This window comes from Echinococcus granulosus (genome assembly GCF_000524195.1).
Source record: "Echinococcus granulosus chromosome Unknown EG_S00038, whole genome shotgun sequence".
Classification (NCBI taxonomy): Eukaryota; Metazoa; Platyhelminthes; class Cestoda; order Cyclophyllidea; family Taeniidae; genus Echinococcus; species Echinococcus granulosus.
In genome coordinates this window covers 41946-68132 of record NW_020170418.1, presented here as the reverse complement: position 1 = coordinate 68132, position 26187 = coordinate 41946, and the positions used below count along the sequence as shown (strand labels likewise).

Genomic DNA, 26187 nt, shown 5'->3' with positions numbered 1-26187 from the left:
GAGAATGTTAAACTGCGATTATGTAGGTTTATCAACTAAGGCTGCCTTTATTACTGCATTTGCGTTTTTATGACTATTAATTTTATGCTTTAAATTCGCAAACTACATCCTCTTTTTGTTGATTAACAAATGCGAATCCTGACATTGTGGACGTCTCGCTTTTTAGTCCTGGTCTTTTGCTTACACTTTTTTATCTGACTTTCCCACATGGCTTTATTTATGCAGTTTACGAATGCTTTCAAATGCAGCAATCCTGTCTGCTTAACCCACTGCCCTATTTCCTTTTGTCAATGTCTGTATCATGTTTACACACATTGCGAAACACCCACTTCGGTTGACAGAATGCCACCTGAGTATTTTAACCATTTTATGGCGGGTTTGTGCTCATGCTGAACTTGGTCCGTTTGTTTCTATCCATAGCATTGACATAGATGGAAAGATGTTTTATTAATGCCCATCTTTTATAATATTTGGGTTCCCTTAGGGACTTTTACAAAGATATTTTTTTTAGCCTAGCTGGCGTTATATTCCATGACTTCTGTCACATAACATTTTTTAAAGCCCAAAGCATATTTTAAAGATGTGCCTTAAGGACGCTATCAAATTTGTCGAGTTTTACCAGACTGATTAAGCTAATACCCATCAGCGTATTTCGTGGTACAACCCAGAAGTGGTTGCAATATTGAAATATCCTATTAATAGTCGTAGCTACTAACAATTGTAATTTTTAGCTTGGTGGGCAAAGCCATTGCAAACCGATTTTGTCAGTTTTACTGGTCCGAGAAAGGCGACGCCAACAACTACCACTCAATGAGTACACAATTAGGGTGTCGAATACAATGTGGGAAAAATGTGGGACAATCCGGGCAACTTTCATTATCAAAATGCCCGATTTCTTTAATCCCACGACGGAATTTTGGGTCCTCAGGTTTTGTTGTGATATCCATCGTTTGGATAGTGATATGAAATCGGTAAGATTTTTATGCTTTATAATGCGAAATCATGATGCTTACAAGGTCGTAAGAATTTATTATGAAACCTATGAATGATACTGGATAATCAAGCAGAAGTTAGACTGTGTTTCATCCATGAATATATCATCACTGACTAGTTTCCCTAGATCACAAGCTGTTGCTATCCCGAAATGGGTGAAGTGGTATCCGGCTCGATAAGGGGAGCCGTGGAGGGTTTACTGCAAGCTTTGGAAAAGGACACGAACTCAGTACCACTGAATAAAGATTTCCAATTCTACCCTAATTGCTCGGACGAACTGGTGAGCATAATTGGTAGAAATATAGTGACAGAGACCATCGAGACAGAAGGTATCGTTTTTTAAATGCCATTAGGATTGTTAAACTGAATTTTTAACAACGTGGTCTCTAACTTCCAGCTCATTATTTTACCTTTAAGATTGCGACCCAAGTGGTCCGACCGGAGCTCCTGATGATGAAGATGAAGATACAATTACTGTGAAAGTACCTGCTCACGCACAGCAACTTGTTTGTCGGCTAGCGAAGCATTTATGGGATTCGAACAAAACCGATCCCATTATCATTATGCCTAGCAGCACCAAAACTGCTGGTCACCTTCTACACCTACCCGATCACCCATCATTTTTGTGTTCCTGGGATGGAGTTGACTGCGGATTTGGTCTTTATTTTTTACCAAATTACAAGAATTTTATTGTTGTTCAAGGCAGAAACTTTATGGGCCCAAACATAACGATCTTTTATCCACCTAGGAGTGGATTGCTTGCCATTACGCCCTCAGTCCGGATGAATTATATTCAAAAACTTACTGTTGCAAATCCTAAAAACCTAGCTATGCCTCTGCTAGAACTTCCACTACCGGAATCCCCCACAACTCCTTTGAATTTTGATGAGTTTGTATTCCTCGTGATGACTCTTCGTGAAAGTTTCACGAAACCAAATAGTGGAATCTCATCTCAGAACTCTCGGAGGGTCCCCATGTTGTCAGCTGCATCGCAAAATACGGGGACTGATGAGAAGCAAAGTCAATACGAAATAGTGGGCTCTGGTACTTCTTTTCTGAGAGGGGTAGATGGGGCCACACAACGAATAGCTTGGACAATTAGCGATGTAGGAACTCAACAATTTGGATCATTCAGAGGTTATGTCACTTTACCCCCTGTTGTAGCTGATCAAGGGGTACCGTTTCAGCAAGGACTTCCTCGGACAATGATTAAGGTGAGTTTGTCTTAGCTAGATTTGAGAAAATATGATTTCAAAAAACGAACACTTTAATGAAATTTATGATCCCATGTGACTGATACCTCCCGAATTTGTTGTTCATGTTATATTTGGGTCCTAGAAATTTAGTTAAACATTATCTAGGCATTGCCGATCTCCACAGAAAAATGCAATGGACAACCGACTTCTCAGCCTAATGGGGCGCATCCTATTTTGTTGCCAACACAGGCCTCGATAATCCCAAACGCCTCTGCAACAGCAGCTTCATCATCCAAACAAGTACGAAGAGCATTTTAAATTCAAAGGAAACCCCTACTTTAGCCCTAGCATTTCCGTGCTTGGAATTGCGTTTTAAATACTAGTGACTTCAATTTTATTGAGGAGGAATTTATGTTTATCTACCCATCCACTATGCTATTTTCTTGATTGTAAATTCGAGTTGGGGTAGCAAAATTCTTTCGTCTGCCTGTAGTAGTCATTTCGTTTTCGTCTGATTACTTTTAGCCGGTAGTTTGATGCATCAAGGAATCGTTGTGCTTACCCTAATCGCTTCTATTCAAATCTTTGACGCCGACGCACGCGCACCCTCAAATTTTTCCTAACAGTGTGTGCTACTATTGAAGTTCTACTCCTTTCACCATAATAACTATTATCGCCCATGCCTCTAGTCTCCTATTTGTTTACTAGACGACAGAACAGGTCAAGGCTACAGGCCCTTCCCCAACTACATCACGATTTAGAGTGAGTCTTTGTGGACTGTTTTAATGAACTTCTGTTTTTGTACTCAGGTTCGAATTTTTCATCCATAAAATAGCAATATATTGTGCGAATTTTAGTCGACTTTGAGCTGGCAATTCGTATTAGTAATTTCTTGGGTTGAGACATGATCGGGAACCGTGCTAAGAATATTATCTAATTTTTGACACCAAATTGGCATGAATCAGTCGATTCTTCAATGGAGTATCAAAAAGTGAATGCTTCCTTCTCCATTCTGATATTACTAATATAGATTTTAGACACTGCATTCCTAATGATAGGTAATTAGACTGCCAGAAAGTGAGAGGGAGACAAATTGGGGACTATACCCCGAGTCTACGCAAGAAGAGTCTACAGATCCGCCACTTCCTCCAGCGATTTGTTCGATACCCCCTCCAGCAATTTGTCCGACACCTCCTCCAGCGCCGACGGGTATTCCGGCCCCGGTAGCATCGCTGCCACCAGGGTCGGGACATACACCACGAAGTCAGGGCCAATCAAAACCTGTAATAAGTTATCAATGCCATTCTTGTTTTTCACTTCTTTGTATCCTCACTATCGTACTGCAATGCTTAAGGCTTTGGAGACTCGATCTCACTGCCATTTTGATGCCAAATAAAATCTGCCAATAATGCTTAAATAAACCAAAACTATTATCTATAAAGGCGGATCTAATCATGGTAGACAAGCTGCTTTCTGTGCCACCGCTCACAAGAAATGGGAATGGGCTCTATTTTTGCTACTGTGACTTTAAAATGTCTGATCGCAATTTGATTTGTTTCTCGCACGTATACTTTAAGGTTGCCAGGCGACAAAGTTTGCAATATTCCAATTATTTACCGAAGCAGCACCTTTACTCTCCCATCGCCGAAAAGAGACCAGATTCATCATTACAACAAAGGGTAAGTTGATGTACTTTACTTACCTTGAGCATTTATACATTAATGCCGCTAATACGTATCATCATTTTAATGCAATCCTACTGATATCCACATGCAATATTCAAGGGTTACTTAAGTCTCTATTCAAGCTTCCGTGACAACTCTTGGTGCAGGTTTTTATCAATCCGAAAAATTTAACAATTGCTATAGACGTAATTCCTGTGACCAAAATATGAAGTAATCATAACTTGTTTTAAAATTTACCAGCCTGTAAGACGGACAGAAAGCGAAAGGGTCCCGAAGTCTTCGGAAGATGCTGAAAAATCGCCATGCATACCCCCAAATCCTAATTTGACGCCATCGGGGAGGGCCCAGTGGACTGTACGTTCGAATTATTTCCCCTATTTGTCCTCATCTAGGCCACTGTAATATACCACGCCAATATTTTTTTATAAAATTGAACATTTCTAATTGTTAAGGCTGAATATATGGGTTCAGGTATTTAGTTGGTTTCCACAACCACCACCGTTCATTCGATCCTTGTCTACGATTTCAGAAGAGACGAGACATGAAATAGGTGCTGAAGTTCTTCTGAGGAGTGAAGGTATTTGCAACTATACTCAGCTACTTTCGCCAAGCCCCCTGATTTACCCAAATGTGTAAGTACACCCACTCGCCAAACCTAAAATGTTCTTCTGTTTTACCAGATGAACAGTACATACCTCGACCATCTTTTGTTGTTCTCGACTCCATAAGTACTCAATAAAACCCTTGCTTTTCATAAGTGACATCCTTCAATAGGTGATTACATGCTCACGAGCACTACCCATGCAGACTCCCGTGCAACAATGTTTATTTCGTATCTACAAGATAGATTGACTTCCTATCGGGCCCTGTGTCAACCCGCTTTCACCTATACTGTTAAGTAGTCCTAGTCAAACCTTACTACGCAAATTGAACTTAAGGGACCACTGGCTACTAACTTCCCATGCATTTTTCCCAAAGTGAATCAGTTGAACGTGTTCCGGACCCACCCGCTCAAACGTGCCAACCACAACTACCACACATCTTGAGTTTCATTCTCGGCAGTATTATCCTACGCTTAATTCACCTATACGTATACCCATCGTCAACTACCAAGGCAGAGAAGTCGCTCTGCTTATCACCTACTGTTATTGAGCTATGTCCCCCTGAAAACTGTTGCGTTTTACTCAAAGGAACGTCTCTCTGTTTTCGTTTATCCAGTTGCAGAGAATAAGATTACTGCGAATTTGCTTCGCCGTTTATTTTGATTAAGGTGGAGATGATTAACCTCATTTCATGCATTTGGGAATGTGACTGCTCTGCCGGCATCATTCTTGGAAGCATCATGGGAGGACGGTGATGGGGCTGAGTCCGGAAAGACATAAAAGATCTGAAACTAGAAATCCTCATAGATTGCAATAGTGGGTCATTGATGCTTATTAAGTCACACATGGTTAAACTAACAGTTAGATCGAGTTGGGTTATCGAATGGACGGGGAAGCATGAACGTGGTCCGTGATTTGGCACTTCGGCATCCACAAAATTCGTGGTGGATAAGATCTGGGGATTAGACTGAAACAAACGACGGCGCAAGTACCTCGTTAAGTATTCAGCGGGTCTGGAGTTTTTGTGACTGCGCGTACTGCTGCTATTATGGTTTAAGGAGTATGTGCGAAAGCCTTGGCTATAAATTAATAATAAGTGGTACAACTCCGCAGATAAGACAGCCTGCTTACTGTGTCATTCGAATTGTAAATCAGTAAATCAGAAATCTTTCGAAAAACGGGCAAATTTTACAGCCTGCCATGGATGCAATATTCCAAAGAATAGTAAATCATACTGGTACGCTTTAAGTAATGGACAACCTGAAAAGTTAACTTTAAGCTGAAGCTGTTTGGGTGCAGCAAGTAGACAGCGAAAAAGAATGTGGTAGTTGAGTTGTGAGAATTCTACACAGATAACATAATTCATTTCAATTCAGTACTTCAGGAGAATACGCTGCTTTGAATGTTGTGATAGAAGGCGCTACTCTGTAGACAGTAAATCACTTACTTGACGATACAAGCTGCCAGATTGGAACCAATTCCGAACTAAAAGAGTCCATGAGGAACCTGAAATTAGTTAAAATAAGTGTCGATTCTGCTAACACTTAAAGTTTTACCTTTATTAGCATCATGAAGGATTGGAAGGGGTCGTAACCAAAGTTTGCCCAGAGCTGATCCAAAGCCCTCTTTCCAAAAACCCAAATTCAAATAAGTGCTAAAGTAGACAAATCGTTCTATAGGCGTCGACAAGTGCGCAGGCAAGACGGCAAGTACAAAGAAAAATCACCCAAATGGCACGTAGAACACCATCATCCGTTGAAATCGAATTCACGAGTTGGAATAAAGTTGTAAGTTTCATGATATCGAAAGTCATGTGACTGAAGTGCTATTGACATGGCCCAGACGAAACGAGGCTTGTTTGTCCAAATGTCTTGTAATAAGCCCACCTCGTACCAACATCTTGGCAGCGAAGTCCTCCGCCTCTACCCATAGCCTTTCAGCCCTTCCATGCGTTGATAATCAACTACTTAACACTAACATCCCTTAATATGTCTACAGGGGCGATTCTGAGAGCTACAGCCCTCATCGAATTATACACTGCCATTCTGTAATTTTGCTCTCCTTATTTGCAGTCTCATTTCAGTGAAATCGAATGCTATGGTCCATTAGTGAATGAAAATTGATCTGCTAAACAGTAAAGATATCATTCGAACTATCATGGTGAGGAACACACTCGGAATGGGAAAGAAGGCACTGGAAACGGAAAACAACATCACAATAATCATTGCTTTCTGGCTGGTGATAGCGCAGAACAAGCTCCTGCTGGCCATCCCCTGAGAGTTGCAGGGAATTAAGTACTTTCATAGCGTATCTTCGAACACTCTGAGCTCGTAAAATCTAAAAGGGACGGAAGCCAAAAAATGACCTAAGGAAGTAAAAACGAAAAATGAGGCGAAGTTTAAGCAAATTAGATTTGCTAAAGAATGTACGACGCACAAACCTGCCATCAAGCATTGGATCCCCAACAACACTAACACTTAAACACCCGAAACTGGTGGCGCATCACCGTTTACTCAAGAGCTTCATTTTACTCCGATCATTAAAAATTGTTGGTGTAATCCAAAACATACCTTTTACTAATCCACTTTCTTCGCTCGATGGAGTTTAGAAGGATTTTTGTACTACAAGACCTTTGCGGCAATCGCATCCCAGACGATGAGATCATAAATTTACGCTATGGTGACGCAGTATATTTCTAAAATCGCACTTTTAGCGTAGCACTATATAAACTGGAACCAGATTTTTGCTGACGGATATAAAAAGTGGAGGTGCTAACTGATCACAAAAAACATCCTATACCATATATCTTTCCCAGTATTTAGATGCTTCTCACTTCCAATTTTTCTCCATTAACTCCAAGTCTCTTAGCACGCCAAACCGATCACTATTACACTTTCTGAACGAACATTATTACAAAATGTTTGAGAATTCTCAAGTATTTACCTTAGCAGGAGTTCCAAATACAAAGGCTGATTTGAAGGCTTCCGAAGGATAAGCCTCTAGCTGGAACAGATAAATGCTGATCGCAGCGTATAGAAAGTCCTTTAGCACTTTACGCCCTTAAAAAGACCATTAAAATGGTAAAGCATCTTACCCAATGAAGAGCCGCCTGGCTTTGCCTGCATCGCGAGATAAAGCGGTCAATTCCTTGTCATGTGCGACACAAGTGTATGCTAATGACAGATCCAAGTTTTTTATAACCCGTCCTGCAGCAAGGAAAAATCGGTTCATTGCAAAAGACACACGGGACCGTGGTATGCCAGTGTTGAAGATCCAGGGTTCATGACCTTATGGTAATGGAAGAACTGCACCCACACTAACTATAACAGGAATCAGGCCTAGAAAACAGCCGCGCAGTAAATTTGCGCAAGATGTTTGTTACAAATGAGCGCAACCACAAAGGTAAACGTAGGTAAAATACCACCACTAGCATATAGGTTCACACATATACGGATGTACAACCTGACAAGAAAACTAAAATAAGTACCTTAAAGTTTATTAAAGCAAAAAATGTACAATGTTGGTAGAAATTGAAGTAAACCACTTAGCCCCAGGCTTGCGATTTACAATATTGCAGAATCAGTGTCCCTTCAGTACTGAAACAGTCAAAAAGAGTGCCTAATTCGGTATCCAAAGGAGGCGTGAAACTGGATGAAACAAAGATGAAAATACTGTCTTGCTGTGGAATAAGGTTAAGGTATTTAAATAGGAAACTTGTCACCGCCGATAAAGTATCAGATCTGGCTACCTTCCACTTAGACTTTTTCATGCATGGTGCATCACCAACAGGCTTAAACAGCACCTCAATCTTGGTTTGCTCTTTGGATGGACCCTGAATGACTTCTTTGCTGAGAGTTGCATCAACAGCTGCCTCAGTCATGAGCCAACGCGGTGGATTACGCCACTGAAACACGGGCTACATCAGCCCCAAATGTGGTTTTGGGTTAACGTCGTCCTTTTTGCAGTTATCGTAACACAAGGACCTAAATTGTTTATTAATTCTAGGCAGATTAAGCGAAGAAAATTAAGATTAATTATGCTTTCTTGTTTTGGTTGGTGTCGATTTTATTTACGGAGTCAGATTATAAGGAGGTGGATTTGAAGGTTATTGCATAGGCTGACCTGCGCGCATGCAGCGATTTGTTCACTTCTTCGTTATAGGACTAACTCTAGCTCTTGCAGATCACTTTGAGGAAGAGTTACTCGTTAGGGACTTGGGTAATGGCTTCTCTGGATTCCACTTCAATCTTGTTACTCGCAAAACTACGAGTGGTGGTAAAGATTGAAATTGTAATTCCTTTGTAAATTCAGACCACAATTTTCACCTATTTCCAAAGTCACTATATTCTATAATCTCAAAATACAATGTTGATGAATTCCATTTGTCAATAGTGCAGGGATTTTGGGACAGATTAAAATGGGGCCCATCGTTTACACCTACTGCATCTGGGGGTGCTGAAATATGGGCTTGGTTCTCTCCCTCAACATCCGAGTAACTTTGCTTTAGCTTTATCTCAGAACCTTACAGTGTTGACAAATCTTGGGCTTATTTTCTTGAGGCCCTTTCTGGTCAATTCTGTGCCTCATTAAGTCAACTTGGCTTACCTCACAGCTACATATCACCATTAATGTCTTATCGCCCCTCTGGCCTCACCCAGCAGCTTACTTTTAACAATGCCTCCGAGATATTCCGTTACGCCCAGCTTCCTCACGAAGAAGTTTGTACAGAAAATCTCACTCCTTGGTCAAAATTGTTGCCTTGTAAAAAATTAGGTGGTCTTGCCAGTATGCTCAAACCCAAGTCGATTTTTAAGGCTGCTTACAATGCTATGTATATTGGCGTCCGAAGAGTTTGTTCAGTAAGTCATGATTACTTCTTACGTTGTATTTTAGGGTTCTCAATGTAAACAATCATCATTAGAATTAAGGCAGTCTCTGACATTTGTATTTGATCGGCGTTACTCATATAGCTCTGTTCAAGGTAATGCATTTTTGTTTCGTAATTTGTATTCACCCTGGTATAGAGTCGTGGTCACTTACAGGTCTTCTGGGTGGCCGGATTAACAAGTCGTGCCAAATTGCACGTCGAAGTGAAATCATAATTCTTCATTCTCAGTCACGTCTTGATTTGAAACCTTCTGGATCATCCTCGTTAGTCAGTTGGGACAGTCATCGAGTACTCGCAGTCTACACACCTGCACATGACTTTGCCAACGACCTCACCATAACCTCTGTTCCTCCTGTTGAAACATCACGATTCTCGACTGGGACGGGGGATAGTATCTCCGTCATGAAATATGCCACAGGGAGGGGCGATATTGATGGCGGGGTGCGAATTGAACTGTGCAATCATTTAAGCCTTCCAACGCGTGCCATTTTACTTGATTCCTCTCCTTGGTATGCTGAGATCTACTTCAGTAGTTTGTCTGTCGCCTACCAATCTGAGATGAATGACGCCCCAATCAACATGGCACCAGGTAACTTGTGATCCTGCTCAAAATAACATAGCGGTTCTGTTTTAATCCGCCTTCCGGTAGCGCTTTCAAATTGTCATCCAACTCATTCATCAAAACTTTTCTTTAAGGTTAATTCGATCATCAACTGAGCTTTGCTGTGCCTCTAGATGGTCAGTAGGTTCGTCATCCAATCGATATGGCATCACGCTTGATCACTGTTTCCTCCTAGTTGCTGTCATTTCCACTTTTACAAATATGTAATAGATGTCATTTGTTTTGCTCTTGTTCTATAAAAACCAGTAGTCTTGCTTTTGCAAAATTCACACCACTGACCCTACCGCCTAGTGTTTTGCTTTGGTTTTAAGTTGTTGGGTTTTTATTGTCCCATTTACTTATACACTTTTCCCCTATCCAAACAGATAGGGTAATATTCCAGCCCAGCGTTCAGCTAGAGCAGATGGCCTTTTTGGAGCTTCTGCTTACTCTTCCTTCGAGAGCTTGCGTCACTGTTTCTTATGCTTTCAAGAAGATTCTCATGCATTGGAATGAATACCTCCCCGATGCGAATCACGGCATCTTCTTGCCTGCCGCTACTGTCATTTACCAGCTCTCCCCTGACCAACTCAACCGACAGCGGGCTGCCAGCAACCCTATCACCTGGGAGTTGTCGTTGCCTCCACGGGCCAGCACTTACGCCGAATACCTGTATGTCAATTTTTTCAGCCATCTCATTGAAGCTGAATTCTTCTGTAAGGATTATTAAAGCAGCAGAACATGCACAAGAAATCGCTATTAAGTCTACTCTTCCCCTTGTTAATAAGCAGCGTTATTCAAGTCAACGGTATAGCACATGTAATGCGAGTTAGCCCTGGAGACCTTATAATGCATGCCAGTCTAAAAGTACTTTTATTATCAACACAGAACGCCTAGGAAACTATCGCTAGTGGCATGCAGCAATACTTGCATCACTTGTTCCAGTAAAATTGAATCACGAGATACTTCGGATGCTTGCGAATAAATATCCGCCACGCAAGTAACGAGCCTTCTTGTGCTTTTTCCACAGCTTATATTCATATTACTTCCCTTTTTTCAGTTCTGCCGTTAATCACACGGAGCTTGAGATAGGCGAGGGTTTTGTGCGGCTGTACTCCGAGACGCCACTCATTCGCCTCCCCGTGCCCGATTTCAGCATGCCGTTCAACGCCCTCTGCTTGGTCTGCTCCGTGGTCGCATTGCTCTTCGGCGGAGTGCACAAACTCACTACTTCAGCCATGGTACCCGTGATTGCCGAGGGTGATGAGGAAGTAGTCGACAAACCCCCCATCGTTCGGCTCTGCCAGAAGTTGAAAGCTGTACTTCGGTATGTGCGTGGACAAAAGCATTCCAAATCGGACTAGCAACTCTTCGTGACTGCGTCTTTTTTCTATCTGGCTGTGTTTTTACGGAGCATTTTTGAGTAAAATTCTCTTCCAACTCTTGTTTGGATTTTAGTCAAATTGAGTACTTCATGAGGTCATATCTTGTAATATGATTCGTGGGGTTCGGTTGTAATTGCCTCTGTCACATGAAAGTCGAAGTCAGCACGTTTATTGAGGTCATTACCCCCTAGCCCAGAGTACTATTCGTCCCCGACGGTTTACAACACGGTCATCTCTGAAGCGTGTTGGCGACTGGCATGAGTCATCTCCGATTTTTGTGTACTTTGGGCTACGAGAAAAAAATTGATGTGAGCTGATCTTGTAGGCCCGACCATATCCACAATATTACCGCACCAGCCGCATTTAGTTCTAAGCTCAGGGACACGTGAACTTAGGTATATATTAAAGTTGACAAATGCCATCTCGATCTTGAAGAGAAAGGTGTTGAAAGTGGTCATGCAAAATATGCTATTGATTCGGTGAATGATCTATTTTAGAAACAAAAATCACCCAGAACTGTCGCCGTTCTCACTGTCTGCTCCTCGCCTACGCGTGTTTACATTCTTGAACGACATCATTCGCCTTAGTAAAAAAATTAGCGAGTGACTACGATTACCAGCTGTGAGATTTATTCAACTCACATGACAAGAAAACGATATCCGTTTGGCCCCGGCATCAAGAGCGAAAAGGATGTCTCGTCAAGTGTCGATTGCAATTTTTTGGATATTACAAATTCCCATCAGTAAATCTTACCCTAGCTCTAGCACGTCATGAATCACTCTAAGGAGACGGACTATCTCAATACAAGACCTAGAAATAACAACACTTTTGGGTCTAGGACAAAGCTGGCGGCAGCTCAGCAGACTTGTCGAATCGGTGAGCCCCTCCATGACCCTCAGATCCACCGAAATATGCAGACCACGAGAATGGAACACTCTACCTTCTATCTTACCACGGTCTCAGAGGCGCCACCCACACTATAGATTTACCTAAGTTCGCTAAACTAGTTCCATCCGAACATTATCATTGGTTAAATTATAATTGAAGTGATTTACTCCAGACCCTAAAACAAGCCATATATTCGCCGGCCAACCACAAGATGTTGCAGAAAGCAAAATGAATGTAGTCTGAGGAGCCACCACTCCACCTCGTTCAAAAGTAACCTACAGACCCACCAGCCACAAGTTGAGAATAGCAGAATATACTCATCATGCACCATTGAGAGTACACTGCGAAGGTCTTAGTATCGATAAAGCACAATTTCATTGATACAAGTGGACATAGAATTAAGCAGTACGAATGTTGACAAATATTTATCAAGATTTTAATGAAGGAACGTATTAAGTTTAAACAGTCATCGATTGCAAACTATTTCGGGTGAAAAAAAGAACAGATATACAGGTAGCAATTTCGGCTTTCTAAGTTCGACTAGAATTTTGCCTTCAGTGCCTCAAGACGACTCCGAATGGCATTAAACTGGAAAGTACCCCCAGAGTTACTGAAGGGATCGCGCATAGGCATTTTGTCTTTCGCAGCTCCATCTTTACAAGCTTGAAGATAGTCATCATATTGCTCCAAAAATGTGATTTTCATTATTTCGAAAAGGTCATCTGGAAAGCTAGCTTTCCGTTCCATAACGTCACAAACGGCACAGCGAAGAGTCTCGTGCTTGATCATTTCGTTGTAGTGGGCCGAGGCCCTCGGATTGGATGTTTGTTCGTATCCTGGTTCATTGTAGTAAGGTTCAGCATTCAGGAGAGATTGAATAGACAGTAAGACAGATGTCAGATTTTGTATGGGTGACCATTGAGGACCTGACCATGTTCCAATAATACTAAGACATACCTAAAATAGCGAAGCATAATCTTGAGCTCTCGTGCCTAGACTAAAAGGTACTTCTAAGTCGGGTTTCTACCAATCCGAACCAAAAAAGGAATAGAAACAAAAATAAGGAGTACCTTTCCACTTGCATAAAGATTGGGGCCAAATCGGACAGTTCCTCCACCCGTGTTGATGATGCGTACTTTAGGCGGACTCAAAGGATAATCAGTAGGAAAGGCAATAAGAAATATGAAAAAACCGCCTTCGTAAGGAGTGTCAGCAGGACCATTGATGACGGCGTAAACTTTTCCCAGATTTTCGGAACACGGAGTAACGACAATACCCTCCGGTGGATCTCTAGAATTGCCTTTATATTTCCAGTATCTTACTGGTAAAATTTTCTCAGGTCCGTCTTTATTCGAGTTTGAGCACTGGGCATCAAAGCACAATCTCCATTGATTGTAAGGGGATCCCAGTTGGTAACTTCCATCATCTAAGTAGTCCCAATGCTTCGAATGCTGACCTACGAACTTCAGAAGATCGTTCCTGTGGTGGTAAATTAAAACAAACTTCAAAGTAAAGTTTGTTATCTACTCATTGTTTGATCTTAGGCAGATGTAGTTTTTTGGCACTAATTTAAAATTAATGCAAAGTAATGCTGGGTACTATATTTTGCACTTACCTGAACACGCCTCTGTAAAGTGAGTGAAAAAGGATAATTTAGAATTATTACCCAATTAATCACTAATTTACTAGTTTTAAAAGCATAAGTAGCCTTTGCTGTTCAGTTTAATAGACATTAGGAAATACCCGAGGGTCCCTCAGTCGCAGACGCGTGCAGCATCTTGATGTTCAAACTGTGTTTAACCACACGGGCACCTCATCATTTACACCCTCGCTTTGCGCCATGCGCTAGGCGGGCCATTGGCGCTCAGGTTTCTCCGCAATTTGACAATGTGCCTCCCTCCAAACGCCTTCAGCTTGAAATTTAGAAAGACTAGGAGCTTTTCACAAACGTCTATTTTCTTGTTCCATATATTCACAGTTACTTGATTTTTACATACACTAAAATTTACTGGACTTTTGACCATCGAGTCTGGCTCGGCCTTTTTCGCACCTGACAAGGTACCACCCCAGCACTATCTCCCGTCATATTTAAAACATCGTAACGATTTACCGATACAACCCCGCAGCAGCCAAACCGGTAACAGAACTCCAGCAGTGCCTCAGGCGATCTAACCAACACTCCTCATCTCTTGCTCGACCTCGCACAGTAGTAACACCAAGTGGCTCCCATCTTGTTTGAAGTTCCTTAGTCACTTTTATGCATACTATTACCTCTCCCACCCTAGGTCCAAAGAGAGGGCATTCTGTAGGGCTTATCCGATACCAGTGAGACGGATCCCGATAAGATTCTTGTCTAGGCGATGTTTCACATCTACTAGGTATTTTTGAGGCCTTCAGCGGAACCAATGTTGCAGACACCTGACTACACAATACCACAAAACTTTCACTTACAAATGGAGCTTTTCTCGAAAGCCATGAAGTAGTATTCGTGCGAGTGATTTTACTGATATTTTGCGAAATGAAAAAGGGTTGGCAACAGTATACGAAAAGTTTAATTGATAAGCACGATTAGCACGGGAACCGGAAAGTTAGACTGCCATTTGCATGACAATCTTTGGATGTGGATCATATCCAACCAGCTCGAAGTCCTCTGCAATAAACTCGTCAATTTCCTTAACCTCCCGTTTGATCAGAAGTTTGGGAAATGGCCTCGGCTTTCGTTTTATCTGCGGAGTGATGAAGAAGAATACGAAAACTGATACTCGGCCTTGTGGTAAGCTTAGTGATGATGTGAACACTAGGAAATCGTTGCATGTTATAGTTAAACTTTGCAGTAAAAATGGTGTGTGTGAAGACAACCAGTGCAATTTTAAGCCATCGTCTGCCTTCAGTTTAATTGATGACGAAAGAGTACAGGTGAAATTCTTCTACAACATTACACACCTGCAATTCGAGCGCCTCCTGGTGGTTAGTGTAGATGTGACAATCACCAATAGTGTGGACGAATTCACCAGGCTTTAGGCCGGTGACGTGCGCGATCATCAATGTCAGGAGGGCGTAGCTGGCAATATTGAACGGTATACCCAAACCCTAAAAGATCCAAGTCAAGACTGGCGCAAAAATCGCATCTAATTTGCACATACCTTTGTTACGTACTAAACGGTGTACTTAAAATGAAATAATGTTTTCATTTTGCAAAATCGTTAAAAAAATGCGTCTTAAACCATTACTTTAGTTCTCCTCAATATTTTCCAACAAACAATCAGTGTGAAATTGCTTCACTTCGGATTTCTGACCTTTTGAAAGGTTAGCGGTTATTATCGCTATTCGGCGAAGTCAAAAAGGCAGCAGCTCAACAATTGCCCACAAAAATCCTTAAAAATACGAGAGCACCACATCCCATACTTCAAAACGAGGGGACAACGTTCGAAAACTACTAAAGATAACCTAACGCACAATTACGTCATCCCCCGACCTTGAGGGTCAAGGCGCGAATGTCGTGAAAATGACGTAGTTACAAATTTCATTGGTGGATACAGGCCCCACATGGGTGGAAAGCCGCAGTTGCTAACGCAGTGGGAACCAACTAAACTCACAATATCACCGGATCGCTGATACAGCATGCAGGACAACTCCTCGTTCGCAACGTAGAACTGCACGAGGCAGTGGCACGGTGGCAGCACCATTTTGTGGAGGTCTGAAAATAAAAGAACTCATGAACTGAAACGACGGCATTTCAAAACCACGGTAGACTATGCAAAACATTCGATCCAGCACCTAAATCTAACTCCCTAATACCTTCCATAACTGTGAGCATAGATATGCTTTAAGTTGTCAATGAGTCGAATCACGTCGATAAAATTATAATATTTCTGGCATTCATTGTGTTAAGCACAGGTTTCCTCATCGCAGTACAGACAAACAAATCAGCACAAAGGTAATCCACTGGACTTTAAATGGACCCAATAAAGCTGACCTTGCGCGCGAAACTAATTTACTTGGTTGTGGTAGGGCATTAATACCAAGGTGGTCATACGACTCATCCAATAAAAGCTCATAAAGATTCACTCGACAAGCGAAATTCAGTCAACCAATGAACACTACACACTCCTCTCCATCCTACAGAAAATGATTCGATAGTTCACAGAAAAAACAAGGACGCATACCCTCCGTTAAGTGCATAAAGTGAGATAGAGAAGCTTTAAATTAGCGTTGTTCGGTGGGGACGCACCTCTTGCATTCCACGCTACGAGGAGGATACGACGATCCCAGGGGCGCTCACGAATAAGTTTGATGCAGTTGGCCAACTGGTCAACCCCCTGTCCCGAGTAGTCCGTTTTGCAATCGATGTAGTCAGCACCGCAGTGACGCCATTGGAAGCCGTAGACGGGACCAAGGTCACCTGAAATGACGAGGCAGGCGTGACTATGGACTCAAACCAAATCTCACATCATAAGTGACACAGTTGAATACCATCTCTCCCCTTCAGAATCAGTTACAAAATACTTGATTTAACGCCAGCAATATTGATGAGGTAGCACGTGTAAATGAAGGCGAGCGGAAACCCCGAGGCTCAAAGAATTAACGTGATACGCTGTTAACTCACGATCATGAGTGCTCAATAAACTACACTAAAATCAACTACTAATTAATATCGCCCAATAGCGGAATGCCCCGTGCAACCTGTTTCACCCAAATTTCCAATTCATAATCACTAAGATTTACTGTTTATTTGTTCTTACTTGTTCATATAAAGGAGTTTACTAGATGTTATAGGGTTGGGTTAGAAAAACCTCAATCTTAGCTAGGGCACTTGTAAAGATTTCCAACATAATTATAATACATTTGAGCATTTACTTTAATTAGTCGTCTTGTGTGGAATAGTAATAAGAGCGACCCTGGTAGGCATAAAGAATTGAAGTTGGAGAATAAATATCAAGTGAATTAAAAATGGTAATTATTTCCATTTTCCAATAAAATGGGGCTTAGAGAGGCCGGTACTATAGCACAGCATCAGAAACGACTGAAACCTCAGCTGTACTGACACAAGTTTACACAACCAACTCTGAAAATGAGGCCTGCAATATAAAAAGGCTTGACAGGGTACACCTACCGATTGATGTATGTTTGATACAAAACAAAACGGTAAAAGAATAATAAGTACGACTTTAAAAGTTACCCTCTTCGCGATCAGTGAACCCCAGTTCGTCGAGGAAAGCCCGAGATCCATTGGCGTCCCAGAACCGTACCTTCTTTGCAGAGAGTTCCTTAGAATCAGTCGAACCTCGTATAAACCAAAGTAGTTCTTCCAGTATACCCCTAAAAAATGTCTTCAATAAAAGATGGTTGGAAAATATAAGTCGTGCATGTTCAGATTGACCCAAGAAAATACTAGGTGCAATCGTAAGGGAGGAAAAAAAAACAGTACAAATGAAAAGAGAAACCAAACAAATATACTGTGTATGATACGTCGCCACTCCGAGAATCACATCGCAATTAGCAATCACCTGCTTGGTTGTCAGCAATGGAAAATCCCCCTTTCGCAGATCAAAACGCATTTGAGGTCCAAAAATCGACCATGTTCCTGTCCCAGTCCTATCCTGTCGCAAGACTCCTTCTGTCAGGACACGTCGGACAAGATTTAAGTATCCGGCCTCACCGTAAATTGTTTCCGTGTCATATGGAAACGGCCCCTCATTTTCCTTACCTGCACTTTTGCGGGTTTCAGACATCAAACGCGGTGAACACAAACTGGAAGAGGCATAAATACAAAGCTATGACAAAAAGCGCATTTGGATGCAGGTGCAGCTCAGAATTCTATTATTACAAATGGGATCAAAGTATGAAACACTAAATAAACCTAGAAAGGCAAGCTTATGCGTCCCTCATTCGCAAGAAAAGCCATCTAACTCCCTAGAAAAAGGACACAAGACCAGCAGGGCTTAACGACGCACACAAACTCCATCCCTTGACCCATTCCACAGAATAAGGAGACAGCTACATTGTAGACAAGTGCTTAGGGTCAACTTCACTGATTGATATGGTTATATAGCCCCAAAAAGTACCAATACAACTCGCTTTAAGGATGCCATTCTAGCCAATAGCTGAATAATACCTAGCAGTTAAGATCTATTCCTTGTAAGACCCCAAAGACGAGGTTACTAAGTACGCCAACATAAAACGTTTTGATAATCGAGGATGAATGACTAACCAGCAGTCAAAAACTTTTTCGCTAAACTAGCTGTGAAATATCAAGTGTAGGATTTTGCACCACATCTATCAACCCACCCTCTCGGAAGGAAAATTACTGAAAAGGGCAATAGGGCCGCGCGCTATAAACATGTTGCATACGTTTACGTCACCGTAGCTAAACAACATGTTAACAGCTAATCCAAATCCCTAACGTATTAGACTTAAAAACCTTAAGTTTCCCTGTCACTGACATTTAAATACGTTTTATATGTATTCTAACATGCATTTAGCTAAGCGTATTAAAGAAATGTGAGTAAGTCTTATTAAAATAATTTGCAATATTAAAATGGGGTATTTTTACCTAAACATTTTCATATGCATCCATACTTTGCAGCAAAAACTGTCCAATGCATTGGGTTACGACTCATATGTTGCTCTCATGTCATCTAGTTACTACGGCAATTTAAAATAACCAACTTACAAATTTAACCCACCACCATGTGTAGCCAAAACTCCCTCTTTTGGGAAACTGAGGGTCAATATAAATCGGTCACAAACACAACTGATATTATCAAACATAAACGGCAACATTAGATCAAAGTAACAACTTGGTGACGGACCTACTAAAGGACTGTAAGTCACTTGTCTTGAAACCAGTAACACTATTCCATCAATGTGATGCATACCGAAACCCGCTAACGTTCTGACGTTACCTTCTAGAGTACGAAATTGCGTCAATTATTCATTCACCTGTTTTAACCGACTTTTGGGCAGACGAAACTTTTGAAATCAATCTTCCGACTTGTGCGGGTTTGTCCCCACTTGTACCGTTTAATGTTTGTTGGTGCTGTTGTTGTTGCTGAATGCGTCCCCATAATTCTTTTTTTAAAAGCGTGTTTTCGTTGTGCCGTCTTCAATGTCGTTGTTATTTATGTAAAAAACCATAAGTCTGGGCCAAATGTTATGATTGCATTTACAGCCTCAGTAGATTTTTTCTTTGCTTGTCGGAAGTAGCTCTCTCAAAAGGAGAGAGGGTGCATCTTTGTAAAGACTTACATGACCCTTACTTACCCTTTAGTCATGTCGTTTCCCTGCACATTGTTACTTATTCGAAGTGAACCGACACCAATCAAGGCTAACTGTACAGACGGTATTCAGTGGATTTGGATAGTCTTTCGACAGTGCGCTGTATCTCCACAGGAAATAGTTGCAGTTACTTTCGGTCTCCTATCTGCCACCATATGGGTCGTATTTGCGGTTCCTCAAATCGTAGAGAATTGCCGCAAAGGTATTCCCGACCAAGCCGTTTCTCCTTTTTTGCTTGCGTGTTTTTTAATCGGTGACACTGTTAATCTTGTTGGTTGTGTTTTCGTTCATCAGCTACCTCTACAGGCGAGTTGGCACTCTCGACTTTGTAAGGTTTTGTCGTACTTTTTTCTTTTTTTAATTTTGTTTGAGCCTTACGTCTGGAAAACCTAGGCTGAATTAGCTCTTTTACTTAAAGCTTGGCTCATGTTTGTAAAAGCTTTCAACCATTAACACGGTTAGGTCTTTAAGTCGGCTTCTGTCCCTTACTCAATTTTACATATTTCAATCTTTCGCATATGGTTTTGCAACTTTTAACGTCCTCATTTGATCAATTTTGTAGTTTGAGCATCTGATACTATAACCTCTTCTTACCTCTTTCAGACAATCATGGCTGCAATCGGCGTACTTGGTGATTTAATTCAAATTCTTCAATTCTTATACTGCAAGTTCAAGCACGAAATGATCCTCCAAAGTAATTAAGTTGTTAAAGTTTATTTTGTGGCAATCTCCTTACGGTCATCGTTATAAAGCCATGTACAATCTATTGCCTTAATGTCTTCTAGACTTCGCCACGTCTATTGAGGTCTCCCTACCGAATGATTCTGGGCTCGATGCGATTGGTGTCAGTTCTGAACGACCGCCTTCATCTTCAACATTGACTGTGTTTTGCCCCTTCGGATTTCTGTGCTTAATTGGACCCTTTTGGTTAGCAGGTTCTCCTGATCACAAGACTCCTTCTTCCATGTTTCGTCACCTACCCGCCGCTGAGTCAACTCCCAGTCCTGCCTTGCGTTCTGAACCCCTGTTTCCTGTACGTTCTTCGATATCGCTGCCTTTAAGATTGATGAGAATATTCTTTCTTCGATTAGGATATGTTTACAAACATAAAATTGGATTGCTATCAATAGGAAGCAACGATAAGTGTGGCTTAGTTTTTTTTGCTTGGTCAAGTTTATTGCCGTATTTTCCTTTTCACTGTGACCGGTTCGCTTCCGTGCATCACGTGTAAAACTGTTTTCTTCCCATTCTTGGCAAAGTTTCCAATCAAATTCATCAACGTCCCTGCGGGTGTTTATTTATTAAATTTAATATTGTCTATGGTGTTTAATTAAAAGTGATTCGCGGTACTTAAACTAGTAATGTTTATGAATTTCAGAGGTTGAAATTATCACATTAATAATCAATTCGAGAAATCGAAGTGCTTTTGCTGTTTATGTGCCAAAAAATGTAAGCACGCCTTCGTTTCTCTTCTTCATAGACTAATAGTCTGATCGTTGGGTACGTGCTAGGCTGGATCTCCGCTTCAATCTACATTTCCTCGAGAGTCCCTCAAATCATAAAGAATGTAAGCCTTGTTCTTACTAAGTAGCAAAAATTTTTAATTTGCTTTTCTTTCCTCAAGATATCATTGCCATGTTAAAGTCTAGAACATACAACTGATCAAGTAAGGTTTAGTTTATTTGGCTGACTCGGGGACTAGAACACCGATTCGACATCGAAGGTGGCTCATAAAAGCATCATTTAAAAGGCTGGTCTAACTTATCTAACGGTGAAAATAATGCTCTGAGAATCTGGCCAAGTTACCCCTCTTCCCGTATCTCATAAATTGAAGCTTCTTTTTGTGGTTTCAGTGGCGACGTGGCTCAACGGAGGGCCTTAGTCCAGTAACCTTCATCTTCGCTATCGTAGGCAACGTTGCGTACGCACTGCAGATCTTTCTGACTTCCGCTGAGCTCACATTTATCATCCGCGCCCTCCCTTGGCTCTTTGGTTCCCTCGGCGTCGTCCTTTTTGACCTCATCGTGCGTTTACCTCTTCTTTTTCTCCATCTTTTCCACATACCTACATAAATGCGATAGATTATGCCACCACAGTGAATGACTTGTGAGGGTACCCGTGTATCTTCATGCACACTGTGTACTCTATAGCTTTCCTGTTACCCAAGGCATTGAGGAGGTATTCTTATCAGCTTTTCCTTTAGGCCTCTATCGTGTTATTTCCTTAACTTTTCCCAATTTTCTTAGCTATGCAAGATTTTTCAATGGTGCTAACGTAAAAGTTGGTGAATAACTGATAATAACAGAGAACGATTAACTTGAGGGGAATTGACCATCATATCTGTAAAGCAAATTAATATAAAAATAATTTATGATGTGTAAGCCATATTTAACGGTTTTAATTCTACGTTTGTAGCAATGTTTGAGTATAAAAGTAGGATCTTTGACGTCTTTTACCTAGTTTTACTTTAATGTATTCGTTTCTTAGGAAAAGTAGCAAATTAATGCCTTGTTGACCACATCTTCCAATAAAATCCCCACTTTTATAGATTTGCATACAGTTTTACCGCTATCGGGGAAGGGGCTACAATTCACTGGCGGCGGATGTCGAAGTAACTACGTGCTGAAGTTGCTTCCAATGACTCAAATTTGTTTATTTTATCTTTGATTCACTCGTACAGTTTCATTATATAATTTTACGTTTTAAACCACTTTCTTTTTCTATGCAGTGCTTGCAATTTATTTTCTATCCTCTGAGCCACATTAATGCTTCAAGTCGAAGGTTTGGCTTGTGTGCGCTGTCATTGGTAGCTATTCCATTCATGCAATAGGTCTTCGCCAATCAATACTTTAAATAGTTTGTTTTGCTGCATTGGAGTACCCTGGTAACTATGTCAGTGCAGAAAGTTAGTTAATAATCCATCAGCATCTTTCTGTGGTCGTGCAATTTCTCCGGTTGTCTTCCTTTTAAAACACATTGAATCAGAACTTCTGTTCGTATGTCAGGAAAATCTACCCAAAATTTCCGCCTTTTCATGCTCGTCCTGATTTGCGTCCACGTTTCAGTGCCAATTTAGGCCACACTTTTGTGCAGATGTTTAGTTTAAAGTTGGGTAAGACTGTCAGCATTGATGAAGGTTGCGATGTGATGAAAAGCAGGCGTAATGTGATCCGGGTAAGTTGCGCTCTGCATATCTCATTGTCCCACCTTGGATGTAATGATGTCAAAAATGAGGTCCTTGACCTGAAAATTGAGAGATGAGCCAAATTTGTCCTTCCATTTACCATTTCCTATTGACAAACATTTTTGTCATCTAAAATTTTGAGGTCTCCTATCTCCAAGTTTACTTGGCCAAAATGTATCAGACCTACCAGTCGATGATATTTAGCCGTTTGGAAGGAGGAATTATTGCGTTTAGGATTAAGCACTGTTGGTGAATAACCTTCGATCATCATTTCAATGCCATTATGGTGCCGCATATGAACTAGTTTATATCCATCCAGGTTTTGTCTTAATTTTGTTTGCAGAGGGTTGTCTAGGTTTCATCCCCATTCATCGCCCAGTAGCTTATCGGATGTGCTGATACGTTTCATGCAATCACAGAACTCTCGCATGAGGAAAAATAGATTTTGGGATTCGATTATCATCCACTTGTTCAATTACGGTTTAAGTACGGTTATATATGACTTGGGCTATCTTCTGTTGAAGTGTTCTTAGTCTTCGGTTGATGGAGTGTCGTATTGGGGATATCGGACACAACTGTCACACTGTGGTGCACTTTGTAACAGCTAGTTTCAACAATTTGAAAAATATGTAATTTGGGAGAGTGGAAGTATTCAAAAGCAGCGCATGCGCTTTCCCAGACATTTCTCATGCTCGCATCTTCTATTGAAGATATCGTGGTGGACAAACTCTTGGTGTGTTTATTGGTAGTTGTCTCCACAATGTTCCAAGCGTGGCATCCTATGATATTCGAATTTGGAGAACTGGGAGGCATCATCTTACAAGTACCATGAGTATAAATATCTGGTTGGTTTAATCTATGCAGGATACATGTGTGCGTTCGCACATGACGTAATATCTGAGTCTCTTCTTTCATGCATTCAGGTACTTTTCCAAATACATTCTCATTAGATTTTTATGAAACATGTAAACTTGAAGGCTTGGAATTTATGTGAACTGACACACTCAACCAGCCTTCGCACCGTAGTCCAACTGTAACCTTTGTGTATAATAAGAAGTCGTCTTTAGATTAGATTAAACTCTTAATTAAGCACGAAAGCAACGTCATCCCCCCATTTTGGTCTTTTATAGAATTTCAAATCCAGCGTCCACTGAGGTCCTAGTAGTGGTCACCTCCTGTGATTAAAGGGGACATCTTTCTGTTGCCTTTTGCTACCAGCATCTAATGCAATGGCCTCGAACAAAAGCGGCAGCAGCAAGACGGCACGTGATCGGGAAGCGGAGTCCTTTCTTCGTGCCGAGAAGCGCATCTCCTCGAGTTTGTTGGCAGTGCTGCCCGCGACGCTGGTGGGGAGTCGGGTATGTGTAACCCTCCTTGACGACACACGGATCACGGGCCTTCTCACCCTCGTCGATGGCTTCCTCAACCTCCATCTCGAAAGCGGTGTCACTGTCACTCCCCCTTCTACTCGTCGACGTGCCCCCCCTCTGGTCAACCTTGAAGTGAGTCAGTCTTCCTCCTTGACTCTCCCTAGGGTCTTTTTGCCCCGGACGTCAATTGCTCAATTGTGCTAATCTTGGCTGAGTAGCCTGTTTAGTGTTTTTTTTGAGATATGTAAAATGGGTTTTTCTCCCTTTTGGATTGCCACGGTTACTGAAATGTAGAATGGCAGTTTTGAATTTATCCATCAAAACCCGCTTTTTGCTTTTGAAACTAGTCCCATCCATACCTATCATTATTCGGAAAAATGTCTTTTTCACTCATGGAGTATCACTCTTCCCCGAATTTTGATTAAAAAACTGGAATTCTTGATTCCCCCCACCCCGTTTAAAAAATTATATTGCAATTCGTAAGTGCGCTGTTGTAATCCACGTATTGCTAATGCTCCCACCGATTTATAAAATAGCATTATTATTTTTCTTGAAGCTATATTTTGAGAGTAACTCGTCTAGATAATGCTCCACAAAATTCCACGAAAATCAAAAGGAACGGCTTAAGCTGTCAGGGCAAAAAATTTGCATCAACTTATTTGTCAACTGGACAAGTTCTTATTCGCACTATTTTAGTACAAACTCTGGCTTGGTCACTTTTAATTTTATAAAACCGGTTTCAACATTATTTGAGCATTCCTTTGTGAAGCTGTGGCTTTCCCTTTTGCTTTGTTACTAAGTGTCTTTGTCTGTTACTTCAAGTTTTTTTCTTTGAACAAGTTTTTGACTGTGGGTCGTACAAACTATGTAATACTTATAAAACTTCATTATTTTTTCTTTTCATTTATACTGAACATCAAAATAAGAAATTTCCAGCGAGCCGCTGGATACACATTGTTGCATGTCATGGCAACGCTGTTTTTCATTATCGTGCATCTACTTATAGGTTGTTCTTCATATTCTTTCCAGGTTTGGCCTTTAAGTCAGTTCAAAAGCTGACTTGATTCATTATTATTGCCGTCTTGCTTCCTGTATGCACCTCGAATCGCTACGGTCACTTGTTATTAATCCATCATCCTAGTTACTTCAATAAAAATCTTTAATGTTTCCGAACTACTGCCCGATAATACTTTATTCTGACTATTTAAGGCAGTTTCCCCACATTTCATCGGAGCCTTCAACGTATTTTACCTTGGCTTGTTCTGCTTAATTACGTCAGGGCTGAGGTTCCCAGTTTGATTTAATAAGTAACGTTATTTATATATTGGCAGGAAATAAGCATATCAGGAAAACGTGTCCGCTACATTGATCTTCCAAAATCCCTCGATGTAAAATCAAGCATTGCGACGTACTTGAACTCCATGGAAATGTGCGATTCTGAACACCTTCGAAGGCCTCCTAAGGTGGACAAATACGCTTACTTACGTCAAACTGGTGCAGAATCCAATGATACGGATGAAGCCTCATAAGTACTCTATACCTTTTTGTTGCGTGAATTCCATATGTTAGTAACTCACGTTATTTCTATTCTACTGTAATTGCGTGTGTCTTTGGTTTATTACACCCACACCTAACAAGTTTCTCATCGTGTCCATCATGTGCTACTGATAAATGTACTCATGAAGTCAATTAAATTTGAGGTTTTTTATGACAAAACAATAACAATTTTCCTAGCCGATTGTATGAACGTAGATGCTGAATGAAATAAGCTTTCCCATCTAGGCAGCGTCGTGGTTTTTCATTGACTTTTATGCTCTGATGCTTGTTAATCGGTACTTGGATGTTTCTTAATTATTGTCCTCGTAAATTGGTGTAAGTGGAAGATTACACCAACGCTCATTATTGAATTAAGTAGTTATTCTCGTAAGCCAAAACCGCAATACCAATTTTGCAATCACGTTGCATTAATCTTGCCACCGCAATTCGTACGGTTTTTTGAAATCTTAGCGCATCTTCTTCGTCGATGCTGTCCCCTTTACATCACAGTGTCGAAAACATTTTGCTATTTTATTGTTTAAAATCGCTCTCCGGGGGAACGACCTATTTCTCTTCATCAT

At 41.1% G+C, this 26187-nt stretch overlaps 6 protein-coding genes across 6 annotated transcripts; 3 read left to right on the top strand and 3 right to left on the bottom strand. All coding sequences in view use genetic code 11, as the record gives it.

The window, feature by feature from the left end:
• Positions 1–839: 839 nt before the first annotated feature.
• Positions 840–5759, top strand: EGR_05280 (hypothetical protein; the record flags this gene model as incomplete). Its single annotated transcript, XM_024494529.1, has 5 exons — positions 840–971; positions 1677–2013; positions 3220–3247; positions 4327–4451; positions 5632–5759. 5 exons carry the CDS (start codon positions 840–842, stop codon positions 5757–5759), a joined length of 750 nt encoding a protein of 249 aa, XP_024351000.1.
• A 2261-nt stretch (positions 5760–8020) lies between these two features.
• EGR_05279 (Autophagy-related protein) lies at positions 8021–8356 on the bottom strand (the record flags this gene model as incomplete). The annotated part of the gene is made up of 1 exon (XM_024494528.1): positions 8021–8356. The coding sequence occupies one exon, from the start codon at positions 8354–8356 to the stop codon at positions 8021–8023; it is 336 nt and encodes a 111-aa protein (XP_024350999.1).
• A 250-nt stretch (positions 8357–8606) lies between these two features.
• Positions 8607–12333, top strand: EGR_05278 (GPI transamidase component PIG-T; the record flags this gene model as incomplete). Its single annotated transcript, XM_024494527.1, has 7 exons — positions 8607–8751; positions 8995–9335; positions 9370–9457; positions 9501–9953; positions 10352–10637; positions 11026–11292; positions 12189–12333. 7 exons carry the CDS (start codon positions 8607–8609, stop codon positions 12331–12333), a joined length of 1725 nt encoding a protein of 574 aa, XP_024350998.1.
• Positions 12334–12778: 445 nt separating this feature from the next.
• On the bottom strand, positions 12779–13661 carry EGR_05277 (inhibitor of apoptosis (iap) domain family member; the record flags this gene model as incomplete). The annotated part of the gene is made up of 3 exons (XM_024494526.1): positions 12779–13195; positions 13309–13528; positions 13561–13661. 3 exons carry the CDS (start codon positions 13659–13661, stop codon positions 12779–12781), a joined length of 738 nt encoding a protein of 245 aa, XP_024350997.1.
• Positions 13662–14826: 1165 nt separating this feature from the next.
• EGR_05276 (Thymidylate synthase) lies at positions 14827–18580 on the bottom strand (the record flags this gene model as incomplete). The annotated part of the gene is made up of 7 exons (XM_024494525.1): positions 14827–14964; positions 15182–15328; positions 15835–15935; positions 16470–16640; positions 17418–17568; positions 17746–18012; positions 18527–18580. 7 exons carry the CDS (start codon positions 18578–18580, stop codon positions 14827–14829), a joined length of 1029 nt encoding a protein of 342 aa, XP_024350996.1.
• A 930-nt stretch (positions 18581–19510) lies between these two features.
• EGR_05275 (PQ-loop repeat-containing protein 2) lies at positions 19511–25599 on the top strand (the record flags this gene model as incomplete). The annotated part of the gene is made up of 6 exons (XM_024494524.1): positions 19511–19718; positions 20302–20549; positions 20997–21083; positions 21370–21540; positions 23888–24202; positions 25402–25599. The coding sequence occupies 6 exons, from the start codon at positions 19511–19513 to the stop codon at positions 25597–25599; spliced, it is 1227 nt and encodes a 408-aa protein (XP_024350995.1).
• Between the last annotated feature and the right edge of the window lie 588 nt (positions 25600–26187).